The following is a 21379-nucleotide window of genomic DNA, read 5'->3' on the forward strand; positions in this document are numbered from 1 at the left end:
TGTGCGCGCGCGAGAGAGAACATGTGCGAGAGAGAATGTGAGAGAGAGTGCATGCGTGCGTGCATGCGAGTGAGAGAGATACACACACACACACATACAAGGGGAAAGTAACAGGAGCTGATTACAAAACATCTCTGCCATACTCAAAAACATCCTTGACAGCATCCTTCTCAATCTCCACTTCTCCTCCTGCATGGATATGTTAGAGGCACTTGACAAAGGCCATTAAAATAGTGCTTAAGAAAGCTCTGGAGATTTACCCCTAATAACCAGTAGAGCCATAATGTTAACTATGTTGTAGCGCCAGTGGCCAGTCTTGGAATTGCATGTGGGCTCAAAAAAATTCCAGATGTGTTTCCAGATTTCAGCGGTTTTGAGAGGTTACATTATAACACATGATTTTTGACACTACAGATGGACTGTGCTATGCACAACATTAATATCAGGTCTCCAGCAGCTTTGTCTGCCGAGACTTGGTGTGGTGTTTTCAATGTTTATTATTATATTCTAACACCAATGATGGATTTGCAATTTTTGCTCAAGATGTTTTTAATCTCGTCACAAAATTTTCCCCCCATATGAATATGAAAGATTGTTTTTTGTCCTTTTGCTTCTTAGAGTGGACTTGTATTCTTTACTGAAACTATCATGGTAGCACTGCCCATGAAGAATCTTTTTCACCATGACTAGCACCTGAACAGGCCTCACTGCAACGTCCGAGGTCAGCATTAAATACATTATAGACATCTGCTCTGGCCCAGCTCAATCATTAATCTATTCCGCAACACACACACAAAAAAAATCAGCAACTAATTCAACTATTATTCTATAGCTTCAACTATAAAATTGCCATACCTTGATTTTTTGTTAATTTTCTCCTTAGCTGTTAAAAATATTTTCTGGGTACGGTAGTTCCATGGAATCAGGGTGAAAATTTAAATTCCCATGGCTGATCAATCTGTCCATCCATCCATTCTCACTCACATACACATTCTGTACCAGAATTAAAGCTCTCTAATGCCTTCCTTCCTGCTGCTCATATAACTTGGGCCATAACTGCATTCTGGATATCATAGCAAAGTAAAAACTAAACTTCAAAAGGTATTTAAATATTTCAGTTAAGATTGAGAGGTTAACAAACCCTTTCAGCAATTTGCTGAAGGTCTGATATTGCACTGAATTTACTTTGTTACACCCATGCAGTAAGAGGCGAGCTCTATTCTCTCCTTCAGCAAATTCATAACATGTTCATAAAAGGAGAGAAAAGTGCACATTTAACAAAGGGAAAATGACTTACAACAAAAAAAGCATTGTTCATTTAGCTAATGAAATAGTACTTCTTGCTAACCAATCATATTGTATTAGCTAGTTGCTTGGAGAGATTTATGACTTCAATCATTTGACTCTAAACGTAGGCTACATAATGCAACATGGCTTCAAAAGAAGAAACAGTATTTAATGTAGCTCTTCTGAAAATATGTTACTGCCTTTATTTCAACAAATACTTGGGCAGCAAAAAATCTCAGCAGCATGAATGCTTACGTACACTTCATTCTCCTCTGTGAAGGTAATTATTACTGCTCTAGGATCCAATATGCCACATAACTTTTCAAGAAAAGCTTTATCAATTTTATCTGTGAATGTTAACCCCAAACTAATACATCAAATAATGTCACACACAAACAATGCAGTTACATAGTTTCATCTGAATTGAGCCAACTAGCCACTTAAAAGGATGGAATTGTTTTCAACATTGCTGCTAGCAGCGACTACTGAAATTGACAAGAAAGGTCCAACGCATGCATGCAGCAAGGTTGGTTAAGGACATGGTCAGAGAACTATCTGCAGTGGGTCTAATCAAGGCCAAATTACTCACGGGCAAATTCAATGCAACACAAATGTACGAATTTGTTGCTGGCATTGCATAAGCATAAGTTGTAAGTAGTCAGTTCACTCACATTAAAAATCATGAGGGAAAGTGTTAGCAGATAAACTTTTATGATGCATGATTAATTAAGCTGCAATATAAGACTAACTAATTGCACTACTGACCTCTTAGTTCCTTTAAAATCCTTTGGCTGATTTTATCCAACGTTCCCATTTTTTGACGGAAAATGTCCACATAGTCACCCATGGCTGTGAATTCATCGGGTCGATTCTTAACACTTCTAACTGTGCTAGCAACAGCCCTGACTGTTTCACCCATTTTACTGATGAATCCTGGACCAAGTTTCTTGTGAGATGCAAAATCCTGCATTAATATTTAAAAAAAGGTAAGTGAATAACACAAAAAGAAAATAATCATATTGCATACCAATTATACCCAAAAAGAAATTTCAAAATAGTAACACAATAGATGAAATAGGACCATATGAACAGTAGTAGGTCATTCAGCTCCTCAAGCCATTCAATTAGATTACAGCTAATCTATATTTTAACCTATCTGCCTTAGTTCCATAACCTTTAATAGTTTTACCTCACAAAAATCTTCTAATCTCAGTTTTGAAACGATAAATCTAGCTTTTTTGAGAGAATTCCAGATTTCCGCTACCCTGGGTGAAGAAGTGCTCCCAACACCACTGATGAATGGCCTAGCTCTAATTTTAAGGTTAGCCACCTTTTCCTGGATAGCCCCATCATAGCAATTAGCATAGATAGATTGATAGGTAGATAGAATCAACTCTGCTAATCATCTTAGTTTATAAGTAACAAAGTGAATCACAAGATCTAGTTACAGCCTTAGTCTCCCTTACAAATACTTTCAGAATACTAAAATTTACTGACGATCTGGACCACAAAATGCAAAAGTAAATTTAGTTGAGACACGTTAGGTGATAGATTTGAGAGAGACTAAAGAAGAGGCTATATGCACTAAGTAGTAAAGATTTGAAAGGAGTAGGGTAAAGTCTTGGTGTCGAGATTGTCAAGGGACTATCAGGTTTTTCTTAACATTACTGTGGAATACTTTAAAGCAGCCTTATATTTCTGTGCGTACGTGTGTGCACGCGCATGGTTCTGTTTGTGGGGGTAATTTAATTAAACTAGTGATGATTAGACTGCAATTTTTAAATTATCAATGGAGTTAGGTGTAAAACTGGCATTTGAAATGGAGATGAGTAAGGGGGGAAGATCTCAGCAGATATGGTGTGAATGAAATTTGCATTCTTAGATAAGTGGAGAAGTGTTTGATTTTCAAAGGGACATGGAAAATGTTTACAACTGGCAAGATAAAAAAGGCAAAGTAATTATGTTTATTTTTCCCAAAAGTGCTGGCCATAATGATAACTTGGACAATTATATTCTGGGAAAAGTAACTTCTAAAGACAAGTTAAAACAATGGGATTTACATATCCAAAGGGGAGAAATATATTTAAAGAAGGATGGAAGGCTGAGAGAGGTGTGGTCGTGTGAGATCTTGAAAGGTCTGCGTGAAACAGACTGGTGAAAAAGCCTCTAGCCACCCTGAAGAAGTTTGCTGTTCCAGTGACCAAAGTTGTGTTAAAAGCCTTTGGAAGTCCATTGTCCAGTGGGTGCTTGCAGTAATATTGCTGGATAACTTTGTAAATTTGGAAACTATCTGGACTGCTGCCTTAAAGGGGGTGTGTAGTTAGGAGTCTGGTTAAGTAGAAATTTTGGGAACTGTTATAACTGTGTAACTGTAATCTTGTGTGTGCTTAAGTTTGTTCTTCTTTTGTTAATAAATGTTTTAATTTAATCTTTAAAATCTCTAAAGATGGTAGTGGACTCATTGCTTCTGACTTCAGTGCACAAATCTTCTCATAATAAATAAAAATTGCAAATTCGTTGTGATATAAAGAAATAAGGAGGGAGAAGATTAAATATGAGGGTAAACTAGCCAGTAATATAAAAGAAGATTGCAAGCGTTTTTTTTAGATATATAAAGGGTAAGAAAGAGGCAAAAGTGGACATTGGGCCACTGGAAAATGACGCTGGAGAAATAGTAGTGGGGAACAAAGAAATGGCGGAGGAACTGAATAGGTACTTTGCGTCAGTCTTCACGCTGGAAGACACAAGTAACATTCCCAAAGTTCAAGAGGGTCAGGGGGCAGAGGTGAGTACCAAGGAGAAGGAGCTAGGAAAACTGAAAGGTCTGAAGGTGGATAAATCACCTGGGCCAGATGGATTACACCCCAGAGTTCTGAAGAGATAGTGGAGGTGTTAGTGGTGATCTTTCAAGAATCACTGGAGTCAGGGAGGGTCCCAGAGGACTGGAAAATCGCTAATGAAACCCCCCTGTTTAAGAAGGGAGTGAGGCAAATTACAGGCAGATTAGCCTGACCTCGGTCGTTGGTAAGATTTTAGAGTCCATTATTAAGGATGAGATTTCAGAATACTTGGAAGTGCATGATAAAATAGGGCAAAATCAGTATGGTTTCATCAAGGGGAGGTCATGCCTGACAAATCTGTTAGAATTCTTTGAGGAGGTAATGAGTAGATTAGACAAAGGAGAATCAAGGGATGTTATCTACTTGGACTTCCAGAAGGCCTTTGACAAGGTGCTGCGCAGGAGGCTGCTCAGTAAGATAAGAGCCCATAGCGTTAGAGGCAAGGTACTAGCATGGATAGAAGATTGGCTGTCTGGCAGGAGGCAGAGAGTGGGGATAAGGGGGTCCTTCTCAGGATGGCAGCCGGTGACTAGTGAAGTTCTGCAGGGGTCAGTGTTGGGACCACAACTTTTCACTTTATACATTAATGATCTAGATGAAGGAACTGAGGGCATCCTGGCTAAGTTTGCAGATGATACAAAGATAGGTGGAGGGACAGGTAGTATTGAGGAGGCAGGGAGGCTGCACAAGGATTTGGATAGGTTAGGAGAATGGGCAAAGAAGTGGCAGATGGAATACAACGTAGGGAAGTGTGAGGTCATGCACTTTGGTAGGAAGAATAGAGGCATAGACTATTTTCTAAATGGGGAGAGAATTCAGAAGTCTGGAGTGCAAAAGGAATTGGGAGTCCTAGTCCAGGATTCTCTTAAGGTTAACTTGCAGGTTGAGTCGGTAGTTAGGAAGGCAAATGCAATATTGGCATTTATTTCGAGAGGACTAGAATGTAAAAGCAGGGATGTGCTGCTGAGGCTTTATAAGGCTCTGGTCAGACCACATTTAGAATATTGTCAGCAATTTTGGGCCCCGTATCTCAGGAAGGATGTGCTGGCCCTGGAGTGGGTCCAGAGGAGGTTCACGAGAACAATCCCAGGAATGAAAGGCTTAACATATGAGGAACGTTTGAGGACTCTGGGTCTATACTCAATGGAGTTTAGAAGGATGAGGGGGGATCTGATTGAAACTTGCAGAATAATGAAAGGCCTGGATAGAGTGGACGTGGGGAAGATGTTTCCATTAGTAGGAGAGACAAGGACCCGAGGGCACAGCCTCAGAGTAAAGGCAAGACCTTTTAGAACAGAGATGAGGAGAAACTTCTTTAGCCAGACAGTGGTGAATCTATGGAATTCATTGCCACAGAAGGCTGTGGAGGCCAGGTCATTGAGTGTATTTAAGACCAAGATAGATAGGTTCTTGATTGGTATGGGGGTCAAAGGTTACGGGGAGAAGGCAGGAGAATGGGGTTGAGAAACTTATCAGCCATGATTGAATGGCGGAGCAGACTTGATGGGCCGAACGGGCTAATTTCTGCTCCTATGTCTTATGGTCTTATAGCGTGGCTAAGTTTCCCTTGCGGATCTGCTCAGCCTGGCAGAAACCACCACCATATCATAAGAAGATACACAAATCATTGGAAGTGGGAAAAAATTCATAAAGCTGTATGAAAAAAATAACTATATAGATCCAAGGAAATACTACTCCACAAATTGTTAATTAGGTTGAATTGGAATACTTCATCCAGTTTTGGGCATCTTACTTTAGGAAAGATATTTAAAGGCTATGGAGATCATACAGAAGAGAGCAGAATCAGGGATGAAAGGTTTAGCTATGAAGGGCTAGTAACACTGGGGCTATTTTTACTAGAGCAAAGATGGTTAGCATGAGATCTGACAGGTGTTAAAAAATTGAGATTTTGGTGCATTAAACTAGGAAAACCTATTCCCACTGGCTGTTAGGTCAGTAACTAAGAAGCATAAATTGATGATCATTACCAAAAGATTGACAGGAAAGGTCAATATAAGTATTTAGAGGGTTATTAGGGACATGTAATGTTCCAGACAGTGACAGAAGCAGGATTCTTAATAGCTTTTAAATAGGAAATCAAATAAATATTAAAAAGGAGAAACTTAAAAGCATACTGAGCAAGATATGGTTCTGTAACTCTGAGTTCTTTGAGATTGGCCAAACGTAGCTCTTTCAGGGCAAAAGAGACTCTTTCTGTGCTGTAAAATCTCACTATTCACACAAAACAGAAAGCTGTAGTGTCTCAGAATCACCGATTTTAAGAGCTATGTGAGCTGCTGCATAGCTTTCATTAATATTCTTTTTAACGGTAACAAACCAATAAGTGTGGGAGCAATTGTCCCATCACACTTATCAGCATACGTTTCAAAAGATATTCAATTTCCCCTTCTTTTTCTCCCTTTTTCCTGTAGGTTGCTGCATTTTGGCATGATTCCAGAAATGTTTTTGCTAAGGAACTTGGGTGAGGTTTTAATCATTCCTATTCAGAACTTATCACCATTAGTTCTAAATGTGGTAACTGTGTGTGGACAACCAATATGTAATGTCACAACTACAGTATGGAATCGCAGGTTCCCATTCTAATGTTTTGACTTCTGGGAAACTGTAGAGAAGTGCTCATGGTCAAGCTATAGCCTACTATATCCAACCAAGAGCAGCATAGTTAGTGACATGCAAATCGATCAAGGAGGCATGTAGCTAGGAAACAACCTCAAGGAAAAATATAAAATGGGGTGCATGTCCTTCACTGGACATGCCCATACCCAAATAAAACAAACATTCATATTAGAAACACATTGGTTGCCCTTGTCGTGGTTCATCATGTTCTTCTATTGCTTTCTACATCAATGTTTGCTTGATAGAATGAATAAACTTAATATTTACTACAGGTTTGGATTTTGCAGGACTTCCATCCACATAGATGTAGGATCGAAGTCTCCTCTAACGGGGAAATTTGTGGTACTGGTGGGCAGCAAGAGATTAATTCGTACATTTAGTGAAAACACAACAACTCATCAAAAGGATTTGGATTTTGAACTAACACGATCAAGAAGTCTAATTACCCAATACAATGGCACAAAGGACATATCATCAATATAATACACTCAAGAAATTATTCAACCACCACAGACAATAGTACAGGAACAGGGTCATTCAAACCCTCACTAACTTTGGTGCCAAGTACTGTTGCTGTGCCACCTCAAACAGGAAAATTTCTCATTGTCATGAAGAGATATTAATGTGTATAATGTTACTAGAAACTAGGTGTCTAGGTGTGTGTGTGTGTCTCTCTTAATTGGATTAAAGCCAGCTAGTCTGGGTGCTTTGAGTTGTTAATTGGGTGAACAGTAATGTAAAGTGTTCATTTGTATTTGTTGAATAAACCATTCAAGGCTGCAGGTAAAATCTTGCAACTAGCTAGAAGAAGCCAAACAATGTGTTTATTTTTTCAGTTTACTAATAAAATTGATGCTATGAAAGGGGTTTTATTGTTAGAAGAGTTGAAGTTCAAAAGACCTAGTGATACAATGGAAAATTTACATTCAAAGGGAAAGCTAGGTATATAAAGAAAGGAGTTTATATGTGTAAGGTCGAGGCATTTAAGACCTAACCAGCCTGTATGCCTCCAACCAACTTGCAAAGGAACCTCATTTGGAAATTGTAAGGTCAAATGTGCTTTGCTTGGTGCCAATTTAAAGTCTATGGGTTACTGTTGCCTTTGTGAAGGTTTACCTGGGGGTGATTAATTTGGCGATTTGTTAAAAAGTTGTTATAGTAATAACTTGTAGCCATGTGTATGTGTTCAATTTGTTGTTAAATTAATAAATGTTTAATTCAGTTTTATATAAAACCACAAAACTCAGTGGTCTTATTCCTACTGAATTCAAAATCTGCACCTCGAAATTACAAATTGCAAAAACGGATTATGACAATTGTTTCAACTTTCCATCTGGGATTTGAACAACTCAGCCTTTACCATCGGCTGTGTCATAATATCATACAAAGAGAACTGATAATATTCATTTGGATACATCTTCCATGGAAAACCCTGTATTGTTTCGAACAGCAGCAGCTGATGACATTTGTCTTGACTTTGCATGGAATCAACTAATGGACATTGGACAACAGAAAATATGTTTTGACATGTCTGAGCTAAATTATTATAAAAACAGAGCAGATTTGAGCATCTGAACTGCAGTCAAGGATGGGGGCTCAGGAAGGGTCAACCTGGCTCGCTGACCAGTTCTCACCAGAAAGACCAGCTGTGTAAAGGGTTGTAAATGTTTTCAGCCATATCATGGTGATGCTGGTCTGAAGGTTTTGGGCTGCAGTCAGAAGGGTCGAGTTTGGTCACCTTGACTCAGGCCTACAGTCAACAACGGACAGACCAGCTGTGTTGGAGGTTGTAAGTTTCAGCCAAATCGTAGTGATATTGGTCTGAGGGTTTTGTGAAGGTTTGGGGTGAAAACTTGGCGTTTTATTTGCCAGTACCTTGTAACTTGTTTCAGCCATATCTTGGTGATATTGGTTTGAGGGATTTTTCTTCTGGTTTCAGGACAGGACATGGTATGCCTGTGTTTTTGTAAGTTTTAACAGAGTTGCGGTGACTTTGTGTCAGGTACAGGAATAGGTGGTTTTAAATTTTGGGTTTTGTACTGTGGGTTATGGGTGATTCCATACTGAATTATCACAAAAAACTTGTCTCGCTGGTCATTCTGTTCAAGCCATACACTTGGGAATCTGGTGTCACAAATTTGTGTGGGGGGGAAAAGGGGAACCCCTACACATGTCACCATGTTTCTCTATTGCTTTCTACATCAATGTTTGCTTGATAGAATGAATAAGTTTAATGTTTACTACAGGTTTAGATTTTGCAGGACTTTCATCCACGTGATCTGAACTTTTATGTTTAGGTCTCTGGCTGATTCATCCTTTCCGTTTCCTTTCCCAGAAGTGTTAGAGTTACTACATTGCCCATTTTAAAATTGCTTGTTCTAAAGTGCTCACTGCTCAGCTCAGGGTCCAAATCGGGGTTGCAAATAGGCAATTTTGTTTCTTTGTGGTGGTTGAGAAAAGTGCTTTATCACCAGATCCACATAGTTATTCACCAGATCAGATACTTATGAAAATGACAGCATGTCATCTATTGTAATCTAATACAAATTCAAAATTTATTGGGCATATTCTAGTAAATTTTCCTATTCCTTTCATTAAGCATTCAACATAGAACAGAGAAATTCTTATATTGGCAAAACAAATGGCAGAAAATTGCATTACCTTTACATTTAATAATTGGAGACCACTATTGCTCGAATTAAACAAAAATCTGCATTTTTTATTTCTTTAAGTGGCTTGCTAATCAACTTTAATTCAAAGTTGAGATCATATAATGCTCTTAATTTTGTTACTACTTTGTTTCAAATCCATTATTCCATTTACATGACCTCACACCAATTTAAAAAACCTCTTGAGCCAACATATAACAGAAAAAGGCTCAATGAGGAGTGCAGGAAAGCAAGCCAGGAGCAGCACCAGAAATCCTTGAAAATTAGGTGCCAAGATCGTGAAACTATAACATAGGGCTACATACTAAAGAGAAGTAGCTTGCGATAGACAGAACTAAGCAATAGCGCAACCATCAGATCCGAGCAAAGATCTTACTACATCTAGTTGTAAATAGTGGCAAACTATTAAACAACTAACCTGAGGTGGAGGCTCCACAAATATCCCCATCCTCATTGAAGGGGGGCCCAATACATCAGTGCAAAAGACAAGGATGGAACATTCACAACCATCTTCAGTGAGAAGTGCTGAGTAGACAATCCATCACGGCCTCCTCCCGAGGTCCACAGAATTAGAAATGCTAGTTTTCACCCAATTCAATTCACTCCACAAGATATCAAGAAATGGCTGAAGGCACTGGATACTGCAAAGGCTATGGGCCCTTACCACATCCCAGACGTAGTACTTAAGGCTTGTGCTCTAGAACTAGCCACGCCCCTAGCCTAGCTGCTCCAGTACAGCTAACGCACTAGCATCTACCCAACAATGTGGAAAATTGCTCAGATATGTCCTGTCCACAAAAAGCAGGACAAATCCAATTCAGTTAATTAGCACTCCATCAAGCTACTCTCAATCATCAGCAAAAAGATAAAAGGCATCATTGGCAGTGGTATCAAGCGACATTTACTCAGCAATAATCTGATCGTTAATGCTCAATTTGGGTTCCGCCAGGACCATTCAGCTCTAGAACTCATTACACCCTTGGTTCAAAAGCAGACAAAAGAGCTGAATTAAAGAGATGAGATGATAGTGACTGCTCTTGACATCAATGAAGCATTTGACCAAGTGTGGCATCAAGGAGCCCTAATAAAATTGAAGTCAGTGGGAAATCCGGTGTGTGTGTGTGTGTGTGTGTGTGTGCGTGTGTGTGTGGGGAGAGGGGGGGTGGGGGGGGTGAAACACGACTCTTCACTGGTTGCAGCTATACCAACACAAAGAAAGCTGTGGTTGTTGGAGGCCAATCATCTCAGCCTCAGGACATCACTGTAGGAGTTTCTCAGGGTAGTGTCAAAGGCTGCTTCTGCAATGGCCTTTTCTCCATCATAAGGTCAAATGTGGGGGCACTCACTGATGATTACAATGTTGAGCATCATTTGTGACTCCTCAGTTACGAAGCAGTCCGTACCCACATACAGCAAGACCTGAACAACATTCAGCCTCGGCCTGATAAACGGCAAATAACATTCATGCCAGGCAATGACCATCATCAACAAGAGAGAATCGAATTATCTTCCCTTGACATTCAAGGGCATTCCTTTTGCTGAACCCCCACCAACATCTTGGGGGTTATTGTTGATCAGAAACTTAACTTGACCAGCCAGGTAAATAATGTGGCTATAAGAGGTCAGAAACTGGGAATTTTGTGATGAGCAGCTGACCTCCTGACCACCCCCCTCAAAGCCTGTCCATCATCTACAACGAATAAATCATGGGTGTGATGGAATACTCTCCACTTGACTGGATGAGTTCAGCACCAACAGCACACAAGAAGCTCGACACCACCCACGATAAAGCAGCCTGCTTGACTGGCACCTCATCCACATTCTCTCTTTTCACCACTGGTGCACAATGGCAGCAGTGTGCACCATCTACAAAGTGCACTGCTACAACTCAAAAGCTCCTTCGACAGCACCTTCCAAGTCTGCAAGCTACAACTTAGATCATCAAGGGCAGCAGTTCCCCTCAAAACCACACACCATTCTGACTTGGAAGTATATCAGCATTCCTTCACTATTCCTGGGTCAAAAATCTCAAAGTTACACCACATGGACTGCAGTGGTTCAAAAAAGCAACTCACCATCATCTTTTCAAGAACAATTAGGGATGGGCAAGCAATATTGGCTTTGCAAGCAATGTGCACATTATGAAAGAATAAAAATAAGATCTGGGTAACTCCAAGCCTAATGTCAGTAATAGGTAAAACTAGGAATGCAACAGATGGCTACTCAGACAGAGGATGAGAGAGAGTCAGGGTTTTAGATAATGCTCAAACCACAGAGCAAATCTAGATGCACTTGGGATTGGGCCAGTGACTGACAAACAATGTTTAGCTTAGACAAATGCACTGTAATGCATGTGGGCAGAACAAATACTGAGCTTGCTCACTCCCCCTCAGGAGAAACAACTTAAGCCAATAGAGAAAGAGGAGATTGAGTTGCACCAGTGGAAGTGGTGATGGCATTGTGTATTGTCACTGGACTAGTAATCCAGAGACAGGGTAATGTTCTGGGGACCCGGGTTTGAATACTACCAGGGCAGATGGTGGAATTTGAATTCAATAAAAATCTGGAATTAAAAGTCTAATGTCGATTGTTGTAAAAACCCATCTGGTTCACTAATGTCTTTTAGGGAAGGAAATCTACCATCCTTACCTGGTCTGGCCGACCCTACATGTGACTCCAGACCCACAGCAATGTGGTTGATTCTTAAATGCCCTCTGAAATGGCCTAGCAAGCCTCTCAGTTGTAACAAACTACTACAAAGACACAAAAAAGGAATGAAACGGGACAAGCCACCTGGCATCGACCTAGGCACTGACAACTGCAATCACAGCAAAGTCCTCCTCCTTACTAACTTCTGGGGGCTAGTGCCAAAATTGGTCTCTCAAACTAGTCAAGCAACAGCCTGACATAGTCATCCTCATGGAATTATATCTTACAGATAATGTCCCAGACTCCACCATCACCATCCGTGAATATGTCCTGTCCCACCAGCAAGACAGACACAGCAGAGGTGGTGGCACAGTGGTATACAGATGGGAGGGAGTTGCCTTGGGAGTCTCATGGCATCAGGTCAAATGTGGACAAGGAAACCTGCTGATTACCATGTACCACTCTCCCTCAGCTGATGAATCAGTGCTCCTTCATGTTGAACATCACTTGGAGGAAAGACTGAGGGTAGCAAGGGTGCAAAATGTACTCTGGGTGGGGGACTTCAATGTCCATCACCAAGAGTGGCTCTGTTGCACCACTACTGACTGAGCTGGCCGAACCCTAAATGACAAAGCTGCTAGACTGGGTCTGCAGCAGGTGCTGAGGAAAAACATACTTGACCTCATCCTCGCCAACCTGCCTGCCACATGACAGTATTGGTAGGAGTGACCACCGCACAGTCCTTATGGAGACGAAGTCCTGCCTTCACATTGAGAATGCCCTCCATTGTGTTGTGTGGCAAAGACACAAAAAAGGAATTAAGCCGAATGGACCACCCAGCATCGACCTAGGCACCGGAAACAACAATGGCAACCAATCCTGTAAAGTCCTCCTTACTAACATCTGGGCGCTAGTGCCAAAATTGGGAGAGCAAGGAAACATTGGTAAGGAAACCTCCTGCTGATTACCACATACCGCCCTCCCTCAGCTGATGAATCAGTGCTCCTTCATGTTGAACATCACTTGGAGAAGGCACAGAGTGGCAAGGGCGCAGAATGTACTGGGTGGGGTGACTTCAATGTCCATCACCGAGTGTGGCTCGGCAGCAGCACTTCTGGCCAAGCTGGCTGAGTCCTAAATGACATAGCTGCTAGACCAGGTGGCGAGGGAACCAACAAGAGGGAAAAACATATTTGACCTCAGCCTCACCAACCTGCCGGCCACAGATGCATCGGTCCATGACAGTATCAGTAGGATACACCGCACAGGAGACAAAGTCCTGCCTTGTCATTGAGGCACTACCACCATGCGAAATGGGATAGATTTCGAACAGATCTAGCAAACCAAGACTGGGCATCCATGCTGTGGGGCATCGGCAGCAGCAGAATTGTACTCTAGCACAATCTGTAACCTCATGGCCCGGCATATCCCCCACTCTACCATTATCTTCAAGCCAGGGGATCAGCCCTGGTTCAATGAAGAGTGCAAGAGGGCACGCCAGGAGCAACACCAGGCATACCTAAAAATGAGGTGTCAACCTGGTGAAGCTATAAAATAGCATAAGCAGCAAGTGATAGGCAGAGCTAAGTGATCCTACAACCAATGGAGCAGATCTAAGCTCTGCAGTCCTGAAATGTGGAGGACAATTAAACAACTTACTGGAAGAGGTGGCTCCGCAAATATCCCCATCCTCAAATGATGGAGGAGCCCAGCACAGCAGCGCAAATGATAAGGCTGAAGCATTCACAACAATCTTCAGCCAGAAGTGCCGAGTGGGACAATCCATCTCAGCTTCCTCGGTTGGGGGGGGGGGGGGGGTTTCCCAGCATCACAGATGCCAGTCTTCAGCCAATTTGATTCGCTCCATGTGACATCAAGAAAATGCTGAAGGCACTGGATACTGCAAAGGCTATGGGCCTTGACAATATTCTGGCAATAGTACTGAAGACTTGTGCTCCAGAACTTGGACTTAACTCCACGCCCCTTGCCAAGCTGTTCCAGTATAGCTACAACACTGCATCTATCCGGCTATGTGGAAAATTGCCCAGGTATGTCCTGTACACAAAAAACAGGACAAATCCAACCTGGCCAATTACCGCCCCATCAGTCTACCCTCCATCATCAGTAAAGTAATGAAAGGAGTTATCAAGCACTATCAAGCGCCACTTGCTTAGCAATAATCTGCTCACTGATGCCCAGTTTGGGTTCCGCCAGGGCCACTCAGTTCCTGACCTCATTACAGCCTTGGTTCAAATATGGACAAAAGAGCTGAACTCCTGAGGTGAGGCGAGAGTGACTGCCCTTGACATCAAGGCAGCTTTTGACTGAGTGTGGCATCAAGGAGCCCTAGCAAAACTGGAGTCAATGGGAATCAAGGGGAAAACTCTGCTGGTTGGAGTCTTACCTAGTACAAAGGAAGATGGTTGTGGTTGTTGGAGGTCAGTCATCTCAGCTCCAATACTTCTTCAGGGTAGGGTCCTAGGCCCAACCATCTTCAGCTGCTTCATCAATGACCTTCCTTCCATCATAAGGTCAAAAGTGGGGATGTTCACTGATGATTGCACAATGTTCAGCACCATTCGCGACACCTCAGATCCTGAAGCAGTCCACGGCCAAATGCAACAAGGCCTGGACAATATCCAAGCTTGGGCTGACAAGTGGCAAGTAACATTTGCGCCACACAAGTGTCAGGCAATGACCATCTCCAACAATAGAGAATCCAACCATCGCCACTTGATGTTCAACGGCATTACCATCACTGAATCCCCCACTATCAACATCCTGGGGGGGTTACCATTGACCAGAAACTGAACTGGACGAGCCATATAAATACTGTGGCTAAAAGAAGAGATCAGAGGCTAGGAATCTTGCGACAAGTAACTCGTCTCCTGACTCCCCACAGCCTGTCCATCATCTACAAGGCACAAGTCAGGAATGTAATGGAATACTCCCCACTTGCCTGGATGAGTGCAGCTCCTACAACACTGAAGAAGCTGGACATTGCCCAGGACAAAGCAGTCCGCTTGATTGGTACCACAGCCACAAACATTCACCTCCTCCACCACCGGCACACAGTAGCAGCAGTGTGTACCATCTACAAGATGCACTGCAGGAATTCACCAAGGCTCCTTAGACAGCATCTTCCAAACCCACGACCCCTACCATCTAGGATAAGGGCAGCAGATAGACGGGAACGCTATCACCTGGAAGTTCCCCTCCAAGTCACTCACCATCCTGACTTCGAAATATATCTCCATTCCTTCACTGTCGCTGGGTCAAAATCCTGGAATTCCCTTCCTAACAGCATTGTGGGTGTACCTACACCACATGGACTGCAACGGTTCAAGAAGGAGCTCACCACCACAATCTCGAGGGCAACTAGGGATGGGCAATAAATGCTGGCTCAGCCAGCGAAGCCCAAATCCAGTGAATGAATAAATAAGTGTGCAGATCACTGAAAGGTCCAAAACCAATGTTGTGAAGCTATAGGGTGTATTTACGGGACAATGCACTATAAGGTATATGGCTTTTTCCTTCTACAAGAGTTTGGTTAGGCCTCAGTTAGGTTATGATGTCTAGTTTTTGCTTCCTCACATGGACAATTCTGAGCTTTAGAAAGGACAAAGGAGGGCCGCAAGATTAATTCCCAGTTTAAAACATCTTAGTTACCAAGTAGTAGCTCTCTACATTTTAGAGAAGCACTGACCTCTTAGTGATTTTATTGAGGGTTATAGGAAGATGAAAGGACTAGATTGTGCTTGTTTCAAGAAAAAAGCTAGGGAGGGCAAGGGGGCTTAATCCCAAATTATGTATGAGCAAAAATGGGTTGGAGTTAACTGGTCGTTATTTGCCCCCCTGGAAAACAGTGCATGTGCCAACTTATGTGGTGATTGCTGATTTATTGAGTTCCTGCAAAACTGAACCAATATCTAGCCCGTATGAAGATCACCTTGTACAAGAGATAGATACTGTGCCATATTAAGCAGGGTTGATTGGTCTTCTGACTAGCTTTTATCACCCAAGTCAGAGAAGAATTTTCATTGTTTTTCTGCCTCTTGAGATATTGCATGATTACTGGAAGGGGAAGTACTGTGATGCACAAAACATCACACTTGTGTAGGACAGGCTGGATGCACCAGTAACTCTTATCCTCTATGCAATTTTTTTATACATTCATACAACTGGGAATATGTTTGTAATATAATGACACAACAGTTGAAGGGTAGAAAAGATCACCACACAAACATAGCCATATCAGGAAACCCAAACAAATGTCAAATACAGATTAGTTATTCTGAGAAACAATTGCACTTGGTAAGTATTAATTTGAATATTGTTTGAGATATTGAAAACACACGGTATAGATGTGCTTCAGTGGACAATAACTAATTCATAAATATTTTACCTCAAAGTCAATCCCCACATGTAGCTATGTGTTAAAGAACATTGTTACACATTTCTTATTTTTGCCAGCATAATTGATATATATGAATAGATTTTAGCCATGCCTGTACAGTTAGAAATATTTTGAAGTCCTCATTAAAAGACAGAGTAGGATGGTCAGCAATTCTGTTTAAAAATTTATGTAGTGCCTTCTGCCGTGTTGCTACGAAATCTTCATTAAAGCGTTCCACCATACCTCGCATTACAAATTTCTCAGGCAACGGCTAATCAAGAGAAAATTAATAAAATTAATCACATTGTTATATAGTACTCATGCACAATTACACCACTGCTACAGTTTAATTTTGACACTTAAATTACTAAAATAGAGAAAACAAATCTCAAGAGCTTCCATGTAAAACACACACTCTAAATGCATTTAATTTATGGGAATGATTGCTATTTTTAGCTAAGAAAGGTTCCCAGCAGTAAAATTTTTTAAACAGTAATCGGTTTATTTAATCCGTTCAAAGTTAGTACATTCTGTCGTTTGAACTCTAAAAATATCAACATACTGACGATTATTGTCAAGGCTCAAATGAATGATGACTACTTTGACTCATGAAATCATAAGCCTTCGGGGGTGGGAGGAAAGGGAGGCTGTGTTGAGAGGAGAAAACTATTAAAAAAGGATGGTCAATAATGTTTTTTAACTACATCTAACAATGGCAAACTTTTATTATAGCAATCATGCCCATTAAATAAGTAAAATATTCCAAGAATATTTAAATAGTTATTTTGCTTGCTTGAAAAACATGAAAACTACAAAGTTATGTTTATCTTGGCTGCAAAATAACATCTGCGAGGTTATGCTTTCATTGTGATATCCTCCATGGTCTCAACTACAATTAAGAATGCAAATTGAATATGATACAAATAGTAAAGCAAACAGAGCAAAAATAAAATCCATGCTCCACACAGTCAGACTGACATGCTAAGCACATTTCATAAACAAACCTGCTCAGTATTTCCATTGATGACAATTAGGGCACTAAGCTGGCAATAAATGATTGCTTTCCACTTCAGAATTCCTGCTTCTATTCAAGTGTCACAAAAGGTTTCTATGTCATGAAAACAGGAACAAAGAAAATATGCAAAACACACCTCTGTTTTAAGATACAGAGCAAGGATTTAATCAGAGGTTGTTTTCTATTCCAGGACCATGTATGCAGGACCAGTATATCAGTTCTGGCTGCTAAAATCTACATGTCCAGTAAATAACGTACATTGTGACAATAAATTTCTACAACTAAACAGCTTGAAGGCCCAATGGCAAATGGATTATATAATAGGTTATTGAGCGTTACAAATGGAAGATTCAGCTGATTTGTGCTGCATTAGTTGATTTCAAACATGCAGTGCCAAAACTGGCGTCAGAGCCCCTGTGCTGCAGAAACAGCAAAACCAACACAATCAGGTTCTCTGCCCCACTCAAGATCCTGTGCAGGTGGCAGGATTGGGCTCAGCAAGGTTAAACAGATATTATGGAGTTTTGCTTATGGAGCCTAGAAACAACAACAACAAAAATAATCTCAACTTTCCCCATGGGGGTTATAGAATTTGCTAGATTTGACAGGCCAATACTGATGATCTGTGAACAAATCAAGCTGATCAGCCATGTGAACACTGTTGTGGCTCAAGTGGCCAACTTAAAGTCATCCAGGGCACAAGGCCAGTTCACAAGGTTTGACAGCCAACTGGAAAAAAACTGCTCTGTGTCTATGCTACTCTATTTTTTTACCTTGGTTTTTCTGTTATCTTACAGTACGTAAATTACTTTTTTTCACTGTTACTCTATTTTATGGTCCATGTCTATTTATTTGTTTTCTAGTTTTTAAACTTCACCTGTCTCCATTACTGTGATTCTTGTTAATCCCTTGTTGTGTCTACTTGCGTTTTCTTTTTATTACCTTAAAATGTTTTTGTTGCACTCCATCTTTTTCTCCTTGTTATTATTTTCTTGGGACCAAATGATTGGGACTAGTTGGAGCAGACAATCGTGGAAAGCACAGTAGCACAATGCAGACGTCAATGAACGTCAACACGTGCATGCATTCTGGAATTTGGGCTAAATCCTGTAGTATAAGGACAAATTTAATTGTACCACTGTCCACCAAGATAGGGAAGGCCAAGCCTGTTAACTTTGTGGGCGGCTGGGAAACATGCTAGACAAACTGATACATAGGAAAGGAAGTTTACACACAAGTTTGTGACATTTTTGTTAAGTGATTATGTAATGTGTGCATAACAAATTTAAAGTTTATTTTCAAAGATAAACAGTGGTGTAGTACATGCCAAACTATCACAGTTACCCTACTCCATAGAATTTGTATACAGAAATAATGTCTGAATCAAATCAGATTTGACATGATAGTGAGCTCTGGGATATGTTTGATCCATCCTTCTGGAAACTAATTGCTTAACAGAATATTTGGAAGCCATGACGTCTGTGATTGGATTAGTTGAAGAAATTGGACTCTTGATCAGAGATCTGATTTCTCATGTTTATGTTTCTCTACCCTGCCAACACAAAATATGACCATACAACAATTTCAGTATCTGAATTTATGTTCACACAATCAAGATTTTTAATACAAAAAAAAATGCTTCCGGAAGTGTTTTGAAAAAACTTAAGTCTAAGCAAATCTACAATTTGGCAGGTAATTTTCCAAAAGTATTAAGCTTACAGGAACAATTAAAGTAGAATGTGCTTCTTCAAGTTTGTCCTTTAGCCACAAGAAATCTTGATAACGTCTACGAACTTCATACTCACAAGAATCAAATTCACTTCGAGTGGTCTATAAAATAAATAGCACTGTGAAAGTTCATATACAGAACAATAGTACAGATTATTTTGAAATAGACAAACAGACTTTTTACATTACAAAAGCCATCCTTTAAAACATTGTGGATATTGCAAAACAAATTGTTCAAGGATTTATTTAGGCTGAATAGCTGAAGACTACCATCCTATACAGGGAAGGTAATGAACTTGCAGCACATAAGATGACTACAAATAGTGCTCAATCAAATAATTAAATCTTAAGTGTTAATAGCAAAATAGAAAACTGGTTCAGCTGTGGGAAGCAAGTGATGATATAATAATCTCTGGAATACAGTCGAATCCTGTTAATTTAAATAAAATTACTTTTCAAAATGAATTTAGCAACTTAAAGTAGCAAAATAGACATTCAGTTCTTCCAATTTTTTTTTATTTCCCCTGACCAATTATCACCCCTTTACTCCATTCTTGAAAATACTCTCTCTTCTGGAACAGTTGCATGTCGGGTAGAAGCCCTCAACTGTATTTTATTAATTAACCATTTTTCACAAGCCTAGACAGCGAGCACCTGCTTACTATTTAATGACAAACTGGTCACATCCAGTCGTGAATGCTGGTTGATATTAAAAACTAATGTGAGGAAGAGAGACTCTAAACATCCCGATCTTCAATGATGGCAGAGCCCGGTACGTGAGTGCAAAATATAAGACGAAAGTGTTTGCAACCATCTTCAGTCGGAAGTGCCAAGTGGATGATCGATCTCAAGCTCCTCCTGAGGTCCTTACCAACACAGACACTACTCTTCCACCAATTCAATTCAATCTGCATGATATCAAAAAGTAGCTGAGTGCACTGGATGTAGGAAGAGTTATGGGCCCTGAAAACATCCCGCTGCAGTGTTGAAGACTTGTGCTCTGTAACTAGGTCTGCCTTGAGCCAAGCTGTTCCAATACAGCTGAAACACTGGCATCTACCCAACAATTTTTAAAATGCTCAGTTATGCCCTATGCAGCAATACATAGGGCAAATACAATCAGTCCAATTACTGTCAATTCACCTTTCAATCAGCAGCAAAGCAATGGAGAGGCTCGTCAACTTGGCTGTCAAATGGCATTTTCGCACCAGTAACCTGCTCACTGATTAGTTCTGCCAGGATCACTCGGCTGCAGACCTCATTACAGCCTTGGTCCAAATAATGGAAAAAGTAGCTGAGTTCCAGCAGATAGCTGGGAGTGACTGCTCTCAACATCAAGACAGCAAATGACAAAATGTGGCATCAAAGGACCCTAGTAAAATTGAAGTCAATGGGAATCAAGGGCAAAACTCTCCAATAACTGGAGTAATACCTAATACAAAGGAATTTTTTTGTGGTTGTTGGAGGCCAATCATCTCCAGGACACCACAGGAGTTCCTCAGTGCAGTGTTCAATGCCCAGCAATCTTCAGTTGTTTCGTCAGTGATACTCCCATCATCATAAGGTTAGAAGTAGAGATATTCACTTATAATTTCACAGGGTTCAATCCATTCAGAACTTCTCGGAAAATGAAGTAGTTCATGCCCACATATAGCGAGACCTGGACAACATTCAGGGCAGAATTTTCAGGTAGTGTGTGGGCGCGCATGACCCACTCGAGCGTAAAACAGTGCATGATGATGTCGGGCAAGCGTCCTGACGTCATGCTACGTTCACGCAAAATTTTAGTCAGCAGGTGCATGCAAAAGTCAGAAGCGCGCCCACTGACAATCAAGAGGGAAAATAAGCCCATTAAAGTTGTAATTGTCACTGACATTTTGTGGTCCGACGAGCCTCATGGTGGCCTTTGCATTTTTCATGAAACCTCATCCAAAAATCTATGGACAGAATTTTTATAATGTATATGTTCAGGTGACTGTGATGCTTGGACATTTTTGTTCTGTTTTTAAAATCTTTACTTAATACTTTTGAAGTTTTCAGCTCTGAGGTAGATCTCTGCCTTCAGAGAGGCCACTTGCACAGATCAACATGTACCTCCCCCACACACAGACCCTAGGATGCCCTCTTTCTGCAGTACAGCCCTCGTCCTGCAGCTACT

General features: G+C 40.8%; 1 protein-coding gene across 3 annotated transcripts in view; it reads right to left on the minus strand.

Moving 5' to 3' along the window:
• snx7 (sorting nexin 7) overlaps positions 1-21379 on the minus strand; it is an 80580-nt gene that overhangs the window by 33371 nt on the left and 25830 nt on the right. For all 3 annotated transcript variants that reach the window (XM_041207788.1, XM_041207789.1, XM_041207787.1), the window contains 3 exons: positions 19213-19323; positions 16591-16749; positions 2053-2251 (listed from right to left, as the gene is read on the minus strand). In XM_041207788.1, the coding sequence (XP_041063722.1) occupies positions 2053-2251; positions 16591-16749; positions 19213-19323 (469 nt within the window). The remainder of the gene's footprint in view (positions 1-2052; positions 2252-16590; positions 16750-19212; positions 19324-21379) is intronic.

Source organism: Carcharodon carcharias, chromosome 16 (genome assembly GCF_017639515.1).
Source record: "Carcharodon carcharias isolate sCarCar2 chromosome 16, sCarCar2.pri, whole genome shotgun sequence".
NCBI lineage: Eukaryota > Metazoa > Chordata > Chondrichthyes > Lamniformes > Lamnidae > Carcharodon > Carcharodon carcharias.